The sequence below is a fragment of the Manacus candei genome, unplaced genomic scaffold (genome assembly GCF_025592945.1).
Source record: "Manacus candei isolate 608988 ecotype Guabito, Panama unplaced genomic scaffold, ASM2559294v1 h1tg000047l, whole genome shotgun sequence".
Lineage (NCBI taxonomy): Eukaryota > Metazoa > Chordata > Aves > Passeriformes > Pipridae > Manacus > Manacus candei.
Window position 1 is genome coordinate 2478772 of NW_026138095.1, and position 14383 is coordinate 2493154.

General features: G+C 46.8%; 1 protein-coding gene across 3 annotated transcripts in view; it reads left to right on the top strand.

The window, feature by feature from the left end:
* Positions 1 to 14022, top strand: part of ABCA5 (ATP binding cassette subfamily A member 5) — a 35687-nt gene extending 21665 nt beyond the window's left edge. For all 3 annotated transcript variants that reach the window (XM_051797716.1, XM_051797714.1, XM_051797715.1), the window contains exons 23-40: positions 806 to 943; positions 1595 to 1708; positions 1958 to 2128; positions 2981 to 3094; positions 3342 to 3479; positions 4245 to 4319; positions 4824 to 4915; positions 5386 to 5512; positions 5610 to 5727; positions 5833 to 5924; positions 6074 to 6249; positions 6790 to 6865; positions 6947 to 7041; positions 7957 to 8076; positions 8286 to 8435; positions 9353 to 9432; positions 9678 to 9733; positions 10573 to 14022. In XM_051797716.1, coding sequence (XP_051653676.1) covers positions 806 to 943; positions 1595 to 1708; positions 1958 to 2128; positions 2981 to 3094; positions 3342 to 3479; positions 4245 to 4319; positions 4824 to 4915; positions 5386 to 5512; positions 5610 to 5727; positions 5833 to 5924; positions 6074 to 6249; positions 6790 to 6865; positions 6947 to 7041; positions 7957 to 8076; positions 8286 to 8435; positions 9353 to 9432; positions 9678 to 9733; positions 10573 to 10680 — 2040 coding nt within the window. In that variant the 3' untranslated portion in view covers positions 10681 to 14022. The remainder of the gene's footprint in view (positions 1 to 805; positions 944 to 1594; positions 1709 to 1957; positions 2129 to 2980; positions 3095 to 3341; positions 3480 to 4244; positions 4320 to 4823; positions 4916 to 5385; positions 5513 to 5609; positions 5728 to 5832; positions 5925 to 6073; positions 6250 to 6789; positions 6866 to 6946; positions 7042 to 7956; positions 8077 to 8285; positions 8436 to 9352; positions 9433 to 9677; positions 9734 to 10572) is intronic.
* Positions 14023 to 14383: the final 361 nt, after the last annotated feature.

Genomic DNA, 14383 nt, shown 5'->3' on the forward strand with positions numbered 1-14383 from the left:
TGAAAAGAGGACTTGTATTAACAGAATGGAAATATTAACAAAATGAATGTTCTTCCACAATTATAATTACAGTAGGGCAATCAAACTTCCATCCTCCTTTCTTCCCCAAAATGACACAAAAAACCAAGAGAAATGTTTTATTTCACAAGGGACCTGACACAGGAATTCTTTCATCTTTTTTTTTTCTTTTCCTTGTACTGACTGAATTACACAATCTGACAGAAGTACAATTCTGTGGTGCTCTCATGTGTAAAGAAAAACGAGTTTCATGGATTGTACGTGCTCTTTTCCGTATGGTCACTGAAGGGCTGTTGGGAAGATGTGAGCTTTGGGGTTGTATTTAATCCCCAGCAGAGGAACTGCTTTGCAGTCTGCCAGCTCTGGCTCTTGTTCCCATTTTTGCTCATTGACACTGCTCCCATCAGTGTGCCAGTGCAGCTCCTCAGCTCCTGTAAATTTTTGCCTGTCTGGTTTTTAAATCCATTAGCGAGAACATCCGAGTGTGGGTCCTTGTGTGTTTTGTTTTTTCAGGCTGTAATTGCATGGAGTGTCATTTGTCATAGTGTCACTGTTCCATAAAACATGCTGGGAATTTATTCCAAATAATTTGTTCTCTTTGTGAACATGACTGTTTTCCTGAATTAGGTTATGTGTTACAACCACTCTGAGCAGCCCAGAGCTTCCTGCAAAGCAGACTCAATTATGCAAAGATTTTTCCCAATGCTCAGGTTTAATTAAGGAGAGCCCTCTCAGGGAATTGCCCTTCGTGCAGAAGAATTAATACAGCACGTACTTTTCCTCCTAGAATTACGTTTTCGCTGTCATATTCAACAGCACCATGGTGCATTCCCTGCCAGTTCTGATGAATATTGTCAGCAACCTCCTGCTGCGCAGTTTAAATGTGACTGAGAGCATCCAAATCTGGAGCAACCCCTTCATTCAGGTGAGCAGCACCCCAAAAGTCACCCTGAAACATGGGGTTGGGCGGCAAAGCATCCCTGGAGTGAGAGAGGGAGTGTAGAAACACCCCACAAAACAAGGGAAAAGCTGGTTGGGATTGTTTGAGAGCTTAAGAGGACATGAAAGGTGCTGGGGTTTTGCTCTGCAGGTTGTGGAAGTGGAGGAGAAAAGGGCTTGGAAAGAGGACATGGTGTTGGGAATTAAAGGTTGTACAGGGCTTGGAGTAACCTGGTTTAGTGGAAGGTGTCCCTGCCCATGGCAGGGGCTGGAACTAAGTGATCTCTTAAGATTCTTTCCAGCCCAAACCATTCCATGATCCCATGAAGCTGTTGTGGTTTGTTAGAGGTGACCTGCAGGTGTGGGTCTGCTGCCTCCTGTGCCGAGCTGGGGTGGCCTTTGGGAGAGGAGATGACCTGCAGCAGGAGATAAATGCTCTAGAAGTTCATTAGCTATTATTTATTCCTCATATAAATACTCCCAGAACTTCCATGGCTGTTTCTCTTCATGCTGCAGCTCAGGTGACGTTGCCATAGACAGAATTTATATTTTAGCATTTACAGTCACGTTCCAACACTTAAGGTGGTGTCTTGGTCCTGCACATGCTGGCACTGAAGAAATCTGGTTTATATTCCAGAATCTTCCAGACACGATTTTCAGGATGGAGATCTATTTCGAAGCCGTGTTGCTGGGGATCATCATCACCGGGATGCCGCCCTATTTTGCCATGGACAACGCGGAAAACCATAAGGTGCCTCCCAGGTGTTGAGCCAGAGACACACAAGAAGTTAAAAATCTTGGGATTTGGGGGGAAAACTTGAAGGGGGTCTAAAAATAGTGCCCTGAGAGGCAGCATGGATGGGATGGCTGTTTGCTGCCTGGGGTGGAGCAGGTTTGGGAAAAGCTAAAATTGGCAGTAACTGAGTAACACGGGGCCAGATTAACATGGCACTGATTTTAATTACTGTGCAATTAACACTGTTTTCTTCTCCTGTTGCAGATCAAGGCCTACACACAGCTGAAGATTGCAGGGCTCTATCCCTCTGCTTACTGGATGGGCCAAGCCGTCGTCGACCTCCCGCTGTTCTTCTCCATCCTCGTCCTGATGATCGGGAGCCTCTTTGCCTTCCACTACGGGGTTTATTTCTATGTGGGCAAGTTCCTGGCTGTGGTGAGTGTGGTGGGGAAGGGAGAGTCTGGTTACCTTGTTTTCTACGAGTGTTTATTTTTCTTGGGTGGTTCAGCTGAATTTTTCCAATGGATTTACGGGGAAAACACCCAAATAAAGCCGCCGGCGCTGAGGCTGCACCAAAGGCAAAACACTTTTTGTGGGGAAAATTGTTCAGATCTTGGAGTTTCATTCAGAGCTGGAGTAATAAAGCTTTAAAATACCAGCTTTTCCAAGGAAATGCTCCTTCCTTTTTTCCCTGTTTTCCCAGCCTGCTTTGTGCTCTTTGCTGTGACTGATAATTGCTCTGTTTGCATCAACGCGCTGCTAATGACAAGGTCACAGTGACTTTGAGCACAGCCCATCTCTGCAGTGAGCTGCAGCATGTGATTCAACTGAAGACACCACAAGACTTCGTGTCTTTGATATTCAGAGCGGGCTTCCCTGTGAGATTGGCTGTAATTGAGAGGAATCAGCTTTTCCTTGCTGCTTTCCCAGAAGCTCTGAGATAATCAGGTTTGGGATGTGCTGCAGGGCTGGTTCTCTCCCTTTGTTTTAATTTCTACACAAATGCCAAGATAGAATTCTTACTATTTGCCAAAATCTTGAGGTCGGCATTTATGGGATCCTGTGTTATAAAAAAAATGGGGAAGAGTTTAAAGGAGGGAGGTTCCTGCCTCTCCTCACACTCTTGCATTTGTGTCTCTAATAATATACTACCAAGGCAGCAAAATAAATCAAATTAAGTGACAAAGATGAATTCAGAGTTATGTATCACACCAAAGTCGTTCCAGCTGATACTTAAACAAGAAATTCTTGCTTCACATTCCTGAGAAACCTTCCCTGTGTTTGCAGATTTTTTGCCTGATTGGTTACGTCCCCTCAGTTGTGCTCTTCACTTACGTGGTCTCCTTCACCTTTAGAAAAGTCCAGAACACGAAAGAATTTTGGTCATTTATATTTTCAGTGGTGAGTAACTTGACCTTGAGTTGGGATAACAGGGAAGATTGGTGAGCTCCACAACAGCTTCCCAGTTAATTTATTTAACTGTCTGCCCTTAATGCACAGGAAATGTGAAACATTTACCAGCATCTCTGTCTTCCTGTCACATCCTAAATGATAAAAGCTTTAAAAAATATGCCTCAAATTAGTTAACTTACGCTTAGAGAGTCTGAACTGGATGAAAATGGACTTTTTTTCCTTTTCTTTTGTACAGACAGCCTTGCTCTGCACAGTTGTCACTGAAGTGGCCTTTTTTCTGGACTATTACGTGGTAACCACCATCCTGCATTATGTCTTCTCCATCTTCATTCCTATTTATCCCCTTATTGGCTGTCTGATTTGTTTTATAAAGGTAAGGGGGCACAGGGGATCCTTTTCAGAGCACTTGTAGCTGGCTGGGATTGGGTGGATATCTTTAATGTGTCATCTGTAGCCATTTAGCATGTGAAGAATAGCAATTGCTGGGGAAAAAACCCACCTTTTTCCTGTTAAGCAAAGTGTTTCAGTTTTAAAATGAGGAAAGCAGCAAGTTTTCCATTAAATTTTTTTCCAGTACCCAAAGGGAGCCTACAAGAAAGATGGAGAGGGACTTTTTACAAAAATGTGTAGTGACAGGATGTGGGGGCATGTTTTTAAATTGAAAGAGAATAGATTTAGATTAGATATTAGGAAGAAATTCCTCCCTGGGAGGATGGGGAGGCCCTGGCACAGGTTGCCCAGAGAAGCTGTGGCTGCCCCATCCCTGGAAGTGTCCAAGGCCAGGTTGGACGGGGCTTGGAGCAACCTGGGCTGGTGGAAGGTGTCCCTGCCCATGGCAGGGGGTGGGAATGAGATGATCTTTAGGGTGCCTTCCAACCCAGCCACTCCATGATTCCGTGATATCCAAAGGAAAACCATGTGTTTCTCAGTGAGCAAACCCCATGATGGGGTTTTGGGAGTTGGTGGCTTGAAACCAGGAGCAGCCCCCGGGGTTTGGATGGAGTTTTATCGGTGTCAGACTCGTGCAATCAGAGCAGAGCTCTGAAAGTGCTTGAGCACCATAACTTAAATAGCTGCTGGAGATTAAATACACAGCCTCTGGTAGGTGGTTATGTGTGTTTTTTTCCTGAATTTTCAGGTCTCCTGGAAAGGCAAGCGGAAGAGTGGGGGATACTACGACCCGTGGGACCGGCTGCTGGTGGCAGTTCTGGCTGTGAGCATGGCAATTCCATTATCTGCCTTATTTGCCCTAGGGAATTGCTGGCTCCTGCTGGGAGCCCCTTCTGTTCACATCTCTGTTAATAAAGATTTGATCTAGTGCTCAGCACTGCTGAGCCTGCAGCTCCTGCAGCCTGTTGCAGCACGAGCAGAGTCAGTAAACCTCAACATCTGCTGCCTCAGTGGCCTGAGTAACACTGCCAGCATTAATTCTGATTATTATGGGAGTCTGTGCTGATGGAGCAAGTACCCCAGAGCAGGGGCAATCCCTTGTCTCTCCAAACCCCCCAAATAATTGCCCTTAAATCTGAGCAGACTTTGATTGTGCATCCTCAGACGCGTTTAGTGATGTATTTAACATTCTTGGAAACACCAGCACTTCTGTGGTGGTGCAGAGCTGGAGCTTCTCGTCCCTCATCACACTGGTGGGGTCACCTTTGGGGTCACCAGCCCTGGAGGGCTGGCAGTGCTCCCAGTAACCAGTGTTTGTCTGCTTCAGCCCTATTTGCAGTGTGTCGTGTGGCTCTTCCTGCTGAGGTACTTCGAGCTGAAGAACGGAGGGAGGACGGTCAGAGAGGATCCCTTTTTCAGGTGTGTCTCTTAAACAGCCTTTTTTTATTATTTTAAAGCAATAGTGCAAAGAAGCTGCTTTTAAAGGTGCTGCTGGTGGTGAAACCGGAGTGTGCAGTGAAAGGAATACAATAACTTTCATTATATTCCATCCCAGGTGTCTGAAAAATTCGTTTTCCTCACTTCAGTTGTGTGAAATTCAGGCACAGAAGGGCAGAAATAGGGGTTTTTTTTCTTTTTAAGTTATTTCAGTGCAAAATCCAGAATTTTGTAAGCGTGTTCCCTATATGAAAACAGGGGGACTAACCCTTTCCCACTGCATGACTAGAGATGCTCAGCACAAAGGTGACACGGTGACAGTCCCTTTCAGCTCCTCCTGCTCTCAGATGAGCTGCAGGAATCTGTCCCTCCTGGGCTTGGCAAACACAAATGGCTTTCAGCATCAAAGCCCTGAGCCAACCTCAGCTCAGTGTTGTGTTCTTCCCCTTCAGAAAATGCTTTACAAAAGCCAGAACCTGGAAGTTCCCAGATGTGCCACATGAGGAGAACGAGGATGAAGATGTGAGGGCAGAGAGACTGAGAGTCAAAGAGATCCTGAGCAGCCCCAAAAGTGAGGAGGTAAAGTCCTGCACACCCCCAGGCACTACCCAAACCCCACATTTGGAGGTTTCCCAGAGCTGCTGGGATCTGCAGCCACTTCCCTCTCCCCTACTAGATGCCAGCAATCCTGGTCAGCAGCTTGCACAAGGAGTTTGATGAAAGGAAGGAGTTTCTTCTGGGGAGAAAAATAAAGAAAGTGGCAACAAAACATGTTTCTCTCTGCGTAAAAAAAGGTTGGAGTTCAGTGACTTGCTGCTGAGCTGTTCTATGTACAAAAACAACCCTTGGATCCGTTTATCTGACCTTGTGGGCAATGGTTTGTGTCATCCTTTCTTTAGGAGAAATACTGGGTTTGTTGGGACCCAACGGAGCTGGGAAAAGCACGTTAATTAATATGCTCGTCGGGGAGATTGAACCCACCAGTGGGCAAGTATGTTACATGCTACAAGTTGTATAAAAAATTAACTTTTATTTAGATTTTATTATTATTGTTATTTCGAGCATTCCTGAGTGCAATGTGCAAAACCAGTTTGGAAATCTGTAATGTTCTGGGGCGAGTTCTGTGCATTTTCCTTGCAGGTTCTGATGGGAGATTATTCTTTGGGGCTGAGCAGTGAAGATGACTCTGTGAAATTTGTGGGGTACTGTCCTCAGACAAACCCTCTCTGGCCAGATATTACACTGCAGGAGCACTTTGAAATTTATGGTGCTATCAAAGGAATGAGTCAGTCTGATGTTAAGGAAGTCGTCAAACGGTGAGTAGTTCATTTTAGAAATCCTTGAGGTTTAGCTGGATTTTTCTTAGGGTTTTTTCAGGTTTATTGCTGGAGGGGTTTTGGCCCTTTTATGGTGTTTTATTCTTCACCCCAAGTGCAATTTCTTTTTTTTTTTTTTCGTTTAAGTTGAATTGGATCTTTCCAGCAAACTCAGCAAGTGTGAATATTTAGGTGAGGAGATACAGGTTCAGCCACACAATTCAACTGGCATTTCTAATTTTTGTATATATTTTTTTTAAAGTTAGGAAGTGCTGACAATGACCTTTGGAGAAGCTGCAAGGGCAGGGAGTCCCAGGCTTGGAGCTGTTTCTGGGTTGTCACCACAGGCTCCTCCAGGACGTGGGGCAGGTGGCTTTTGTACGGAAGGGCCCACCTCCAATTCTGCATATTGCTCTGCTGTTTTTTTTGTACTTTCTATACAAATATTTGTAACTGAGCTTTTCAAACGGGGCTGTTTGCTCACTGGGATGAGGGGGAAGCTGAACCATCACCCTTTCTCTGGTCCTTCCCCTTCTGCAGCATCGCGAGCGCCCTGGATTTGAAGGATCACCTGCAGAAGACGACGAAGAAGTTGGGTGTGGGGCTGAAACGCAAGGTATGGAGGCTGTTTGGGCACCTGTGCTCGGGGTCAGCAGCACCACCCTGTCCTCACCCTGCCCCTTTGCCTCCCTACCAGCTCTGCTTTGCCCTCAGTATGCTGGGAAACCCCCGGGTCACGCTGCTGGATGAGCCGTCCACCGGGATGGATCCCAAAGCCAAGCAGCACATGTGGTGAGTGCCCCCAGGGCCAGGCTGGCCACAGGGTGCTTCCTCCTTGGGAATGTGCCTGAATTTGTAGAATTATCCATGTTAACACTAGGGAGAGCCATAGACAGGGAATCACAGAATGGTTTGGGTGGGAAGGGACCTTAAAGCTCATCCAGTTCCACCCCCTGCCATGGGCAGGGACATCTCCCGCTATCCCAGGTTGCTCCAAGCCCCATCCAACCTGGCCTTGGACACTTCCAGGGATGGGGCAGCCACAGCTTCTCTGGGCAACCTGTGCCAGGGCCTCCCCATCCTCCCAGGGAAGAATTTCTTCTAGTATCTACTCTAACCTGCCCTCTGGCAGTTTAAAAACATTCCCTTTTGTCCTGGCACTCCAGGCCCTTGTCCAAAGTCCCTCTCCAGCTCTCTTGGAGCCCCTTTAGGCACTGGAAGGTGCCTAAGGTCTCCCTGGAGCCTTCTTTTCTCCAGGTGAACACCCCCAGCTCTCCCAGCTTGTCTTCCTACCAGAGGTATCCAACCCTCAGAGCATCTCCATGGCCTCCCATGCTGCTCCAGCAGCTCCACATCCTCCTGTGTTGGGAGCCCCAGAGTTGGACACAGTGATCTGGGTGGGGTCTCACAAGAGGGGGAGAATCAACCCAACCTCAGTGCCAGGTGCACTGTATCTGTGTCCTTCCCCAGAACAACTTGGGGATTAAAAGCTTGAAAGCTGAAAGAAATCCTTAAAATAATACAAGGAGTACAGATTTGAGTCATCTTTGGAAAATTCAGGTGTTAATTGTTGCTGTGGGAGTAGCGTCAGTCCCTAGAAAGAGGGTTTGTGTTGGACCATCACAGCCTTCTTTTCCTACTAACCCAGGAATTACTGTTACCTGCCGAGTGTTTTGTTCAAGGATGTTTTTTGGCTGTGTTTTGTAGGAGGGCAATTCGAGCAGCCTTCAAAAACAAGGAGAGAGCAGCCATCCTGACCACCCACTACATGGAGGAGGCAGATGCTGTGTGTGACCGTGTGGCCATCCTGGTGTCTGGGCAGCTCAGGTACCACCAGAGCCTCCCGTGGGGCAGGGGGGACAGGACAGCTGTCAGCCAAAATATATTCCTTTGAAAATACAGATAGACAATTTTTTTGTACCTTAAATCCAGAACAAAATTAATCTTAAACTGCCAGAAGGGTCTGTTTGAAGTTCAACTGCTCCTTGAGTGTGGTCTAACATGTACAACTGGTATTTTCTCTCTGCAACTGCCAGATGTATAGGTACTGTCCAACACCTGAAGAGTAAGTTTGGCAGAGGATACTTCTTGGAGATGAAACTAAAAGAAACAGCAGATGTGCAGCAGGTGGAGTATCTGCAGAGCCAGATTTTGCACATCTTCCCCAACGCCAACCGCCAGGAAAGGTGAAGTTTGACAAACACGCAGAAAATTATGTTAATAAAAGCCTCTGATTTCTCAGCAGCAACTTGGCACCGGGCAGGGAATGTAAATATTTACACACAGCAAAAAAGAGGAAGGGTTTTGGGAGCCAGCAGAGCCCAGGCTGCCAGGGCAGGGCCGGGAGCCCGCGCAGATGTTCGGCACGGGGGAAGCAAAACTCAATTTCTGCATAGCTGTTGCCTGACAACTTCCTCCTTGGTCAGGGCCTCTGGGAACTGGGGAAAAGCAGAGTCACTGGCCCTTACCTAGAAAAGCCTGAGTGTTCTCTGGGGCATCTCAGAGTTTGAGGGTGGGCTGGTTGGTTTTCCACCAGCAGCTTTCTTTGAACTTTTGCCGTATGAACCCGAGGGTGACTGCTGACGAGTCTCTCCAAAAAGTGCACTGCAGGCATCATATAAGGAGTGTTCCTCAAATGTGGGGGATCTGGAGGGGGGAAAGTTCCCTTTTCAGCAGCAGATGTGTGGGGCAGAGCAGCTCCCTGTCCTGGAATCTGAGTTGTGGGAGCTGCTGTGTGGTGCAAAGTTCCAGGAGATGCTGTGACCTCTAAGCTCATTTCAAAGGAAAAAACCTCAGAACTTTGGGACTTCCAGGCAAAGAATCTTCCATGAGTAAGCAGAATAGGAATGGTTGAATCAAAGCTGAAGAGCATGTAAGTCATAGAACAGTCTCTGGGGATCTCAGCTGGTGCACCTGGACCTGCATCTCTGAGGTGAAAAACCAACTGGAGCTGCATCATTCCTCCTGTCTTTATGATCATGATGAGTCAAAATGCCCAAAGGAACGCTCAGAGAATGGGTTTAAATCCATTCAGTTGGATATTAATATTTTTACTTGGAATGATTTTGCTTGAAGCTAAATTAGTTTTGTCTCTTTGTTCCAGTTTTGCTTCTATTTTGGCCTATAAAATTCCTAAAGAAGATGTACAGTCGCTTTCACATTCTTTTTCCAAGCTGGAAGAAGGTAATTAAGCACTTGCCATAGTTCACATACAGAAATCCTTTTGTCTCCTATAAGTGACACTTTTGCCATGCAGTGTTGCTGCTCCATTTCTGTTCCACATTTATTTAATATACTTTTCTTTTATCATTGTTGTCCCCAACTCTGTTTCTTGTGAAATCACGAGTAAGCACTTGTACCAGCTTAAAATCCAGTTGTGTGAGATAGTGAAGTACCCTTAAACCTGCTCTTATTAATTTTTTCCACAGTAAAACACACCTTTAACATCGAGGACTACAGCTTCTCTCAGGCAACACTGGAACAGGTATGTTAAATGATATTTTGTGGAAGTAAACCCTGCCAGGTGAAGGTGTCAGACAGAGGGAAGGGTTAGATTGGATGTTGGGAAGAAGTTCTTCCCTATGAGGTTAGTGGGACACTGGCATAGGTTGCCCAGAGAAGCTGTGGCTGCCTTATCCCTGGAAGTGTCCAAGGCCAGGTTGGACAGGGCTTGGAGCAACCTGGGCTAGTGGAAGGTGTCCCTGCCCATGGCAGGGGGTGGAATGGGATGAGCTTTAAGGTCCCTTCCCACCCAAACCATTCCATGATTCTGTGGTGAAGGGCCCTATGCAGGCAGCTCATCCCCCATGCCTGGCTTTCAAGCCACTGGGGCCACTTTGCTGATGCCTGTGTGGGTATTTTTGGGAAACTGAGTTCCCCTTTTTCCAAAGTGAATAGGAATTGCCAGTTCCCCCTCTCCTCTTTATTCCCATTTTCTCCTTTAAAAATAAGATGCCAACTGCAGTGACTGGAGGAAAATAAATTTGTGGCATTAATGGGAAAGCTGCTCTGATTTATTCCGAGGTCGAGCATCGCTGTTCATGGCTGAAAAGAGGGTGAAGCTGAGGCTTGTTATTGCTTATTCTTGATTAATTATTGCTGATGATAAATGTCCTTCAGAATGTTCATTTTTCTTTTCACTGTGCTTCTAAAGAAACAAGGTGGGAGGGTACAAGCAAGGAGAAACCTCCCAAAATACTGAAAACTTGGAGATGAAGCGATGCTTTCAATGCTCCTGAGGTTTTTAGCATGAGTTGTATTTATGACTGAGAATGTTCTTACAAGGAGCACACGGGGTATCCATGTCCTCTCTATGTGTTCCAGGTGTTTGTGGAGCTTGCTAAAGAGCAGGAGGAGGAGGACAGCAGCTTTGGCACCCTGAACAGCACGTTGTGGTGGGAGAGGACGCAGGAGGACCGAGTCATCTTCTGAGCTCCTCGTGTCCAGATCTGCTCAGAAGCTGCTGGTGGTGCCAGCAGTGATCCTCTACACACACGCTGGGGCACGTGCCTGGAAAACACTGGAGCTGGGAAGGACAGGGAGAACAGTGTTTGGAAGCCCTGAGCGTGTCCCACCATCCTGGCCTTAGGAATAATGTCACGGTGTGAGCATCCCCAGCTGACCTGGAATTCCTCCTCCCCTCGCTGTTCCCTGGTCTGTGTTGGGCAAGAGGACACTGGTCGTCTCCTGGTGTTAGTGGCTGGTGCAGGAGCTCCCACCTGCCTTCCCTCAGCCCTCCCATGCCTGGTGGGTGCCAGAGGTTGGGCTGTCTTAAAGGAGACCCTGCATCTGAGCAAAGCCAGGTGCCACTGGAGCATCCTTCCCTGTGGGGCTGGTTCACAGGGTCCTGCTGTGCCTTGTACCCTCAGCTGGGCACTGCTGCCTGTCCCACAAGGTGCCCTGCAGACACAACCCTGCAAGGTCCTGCTCCTCCACCAGCTCATCCATCCCTGCTTATGCTTAGAAGAGAGGGGGGGAAAACCACTCCAGAGTAACTGCATCACTGCAGAGAGGGTCCTGAATTCCCAAAAAACCCACTCCAGAGTAACTGCATCACTGCAGAGAGGGTCCTGAATTCCCAAAAAACCCACTCCAGAGTAACTGCATCACTGCAGAGAGGGTCCTGAATTCCCAAAAAACCCACTCCAGAGTAACTGCATCACTGCAGAGAGGGTCCTGAATTCCCAAAAAACCCACTCCAGAGTAACTGCATCACTGCAGAGAGGGTCCTGAATTCCACCACGAGCTGGGCTTGGCGTCCGACCAACGTGAAAATGTTCATTTTACAGGCATAACATGGCACTTGTTGGCACTTCCATTCATTTCTCCTGCAGGTTGGCAGCTGTGGCTGAGCCCTGCTGCCGTTGTGGGTGGCACTGGTGTTTGTCCTGCATGCACTGGGGGTGGCAGGGGGTGCACAGAGGGGATCTGTTCCTTCCCCCGCCTGGGGAAAGTACAAAGACATAACTGTGTAGTCACGGGATTTGCAGAGATGTGAGTATTCCTTGTGTTCATTAAAAACAGCCTGATTCTTTCCTTGGGTGTAACAACATGTGTCCTGCCAGCTGCTCTCAGACACAGTCCTTTGGAGATGTTTTCATTCTCCTTGCCAGTGGATTCGTAAGTACATGTACCAGTGTTTCCTAATCCCTCTCTGTTGGGAGAGCAGTCAGTAACACAGGGACACTTGCTTCGTCCTGGCCTGGCAATTTGTCACTGACCTTTGTGAAAACCAAGCTCAAATGATCCCAATTCACAGCCTCACCCGCAGGAATGGTGCCTTTTGGTTTGCACAGAAGCACTGAGAGGAGTAGGATAGGTGATCCTTCAGCCTAAGAGATGACAGATGTATGTTGAAAATATTGTTTTGGTTTTTCTACACGAAGATATCATCTTTTTTTTTTTTTTTTTTTAGTTTTATAAGGTGAAATTAAAGGTTGCTCCCAGTTTGTGCTCTGCAATGAACAGGTACAGAGATGTGTTTATATTGAGATGCTGGCTTCATAAGTCATATCATTTATGTTTATTCAAAGTAAAGTTAGAAAAGATCTTTTGTTTTTCTTGTGAAAACTCAAAAAACTGGGTTAAGGTGGAGTTGTCTCAGCTGTTTGTAATTATCAGGCAATAATGTGTGTGACGTGTCTGATAATGGTTTATCATTGTGTTGAGCCAAAACCTGTTTTGATTAGTTTCTTAGTCCACTGTAGGGAGATGTGAGCTCTTTATGTACCACTTTGCTTCCTCTTCTTTTGTGCCTGTGCATTGCATATGAATGTGCAGCTTTGGTTTTGTGGTTAAAAACCAGCCCGAGCACTGCAGAAAGCTTGGACATGCCATTTCTTCCCCAGGCAACCACAGCCTGTGGTTCTGCCTGTTTTGGTGAGCCCTGGAAGTGAAACAGAGGTAAAGGGTGGCATTAAATCACCAACCTCTGAACTGCAGCTCCAGTGGAACCTTCTAGGGGTGAATCTTCCCTGTCAGAGAAGAAAATGCCCCAAATTCGGGTGTTTTGTTTATTTAGCCCCTGGGCCCCCCAGCCCATTGCTCCCAGCCTGAGCATTTTCCTTTATTTGGAGCAAAGGTGGGACCCAGGATTTTGTCTGGTGGTACTTTTCCCACGTAGGTAGGTACAAGTTCAGTGTGTCTTCTCCAAGTCCCACATTTCTTACTTTGTAAGTGGTGTGTCAGCCAAGTGTCACATCAGTCCATCAGTGCACAGCACGTTCTTGTCACGTGAACTTATGGAAGCCCAGTGTGACCTGTGAGCCTTGGTGTCTTCTTTTCTTTTTATTCTTTGACTTAGAGTTAATAGCCTGTAAAATAGTTCTGTACTGTCTGGGTGACAACATCCTGGTTTCAGATAGTTCCATATTATCTAACTTTTCAAATGGATCATATGAGAACTTGGCTTAGCAGCCAGATGAGCTCGGTTTGGTGCTGTTGTTTATCCTGGAGGAACCCAGGGGATGGTGGCACTGTATTTGTGCAGCTACATGGACAAAGATTTTTTGGCTCATATAAGTGACTGTGCATTTGGGTGGGATCTTTTGACATCGTGTGTCAGTGGGGGGTAAGATGCCACCCCCAAACATCACTGTCATCCTAGTGTGTTGTGTCAGAAGTGTTTCAAAGCGTCACACAATGTCTGTAATTGCCAGGACAGGGGGGAAACACGTGCAAAATTAAACCAGAGAATCCCCTGGAAACACAAGAGCTTTGCTGCTGTGCTTTTGAGTCCCTTTGTTCAGCTGTTATCAGTGACATACCAAGTCCCAGGTGTACAACACACACAGCGTGTGCTGTAGGAGATAAACTGGAGCCAAGGCAGCTGGATTTGGGGCAAATCCACCCCGTTTGGGTCACCATTCCCAGGTGTGATGGTTTTAGTTATCTTGCAGGGTTGTTGTGAGATAGTAGCTGATGCATCCAAAGCTTGGAAAAACACGTTTACTTTGTGGTGTTGTTACAAGGTTGTATTTTTCTATGGAGAATTTTATGTGTCTTGAGTTTTGTTTACACTCCTGAGAAAAGTCCTTATTTAAAAATATCTCTGTATAGTGAGTGAAGTCTATTGCATAGCCAACATCCAGAACTTTGGTAGCAGAAGCAGAAGGTGTTGGGCCTAAAGGTGCCACGTTTGTGATGCTCCTCCTGGTGTTGAACCACGTGCAGTTCATTTTATACACTTGCCTTTCTTTTACCACTTGGCTGTACTTGTAAAGGTACTTTCCCTGCAGAAAGTACTAGCAAAATAAAGATGGGTTGGATTGTTAAACGCTCGGCTTTCTGTCATGTGTGTGTTTTGCCAGAAACAAAGGGGTTGTTTTCAAAAGCTTTTGGCTGTTCTTGGGCTTCAGGTGAGTGGGCTCAGGCAGAGCATGGGGGGCCCCAGAGCTTGGCTTGGCTGGGAGGGCAGACTGTGTATTCTTAGCTGAACTTGGGGAATTTTTCAGGATTGCAACACTTGGGATTCGACCTCCCGCGGTTGTCTCCCGTTTTGCAGCCGGATTGATTCAGCCCAACTTGGGGTTGGAAGTGCCCCCCCGGCAGCTGTGAGCTCCTGGCACGGCACGTCCTGCATCTGCAGGGATGAATCACCTCCAGCCACTGGAAAATTAACCCCACTGAACAAAAA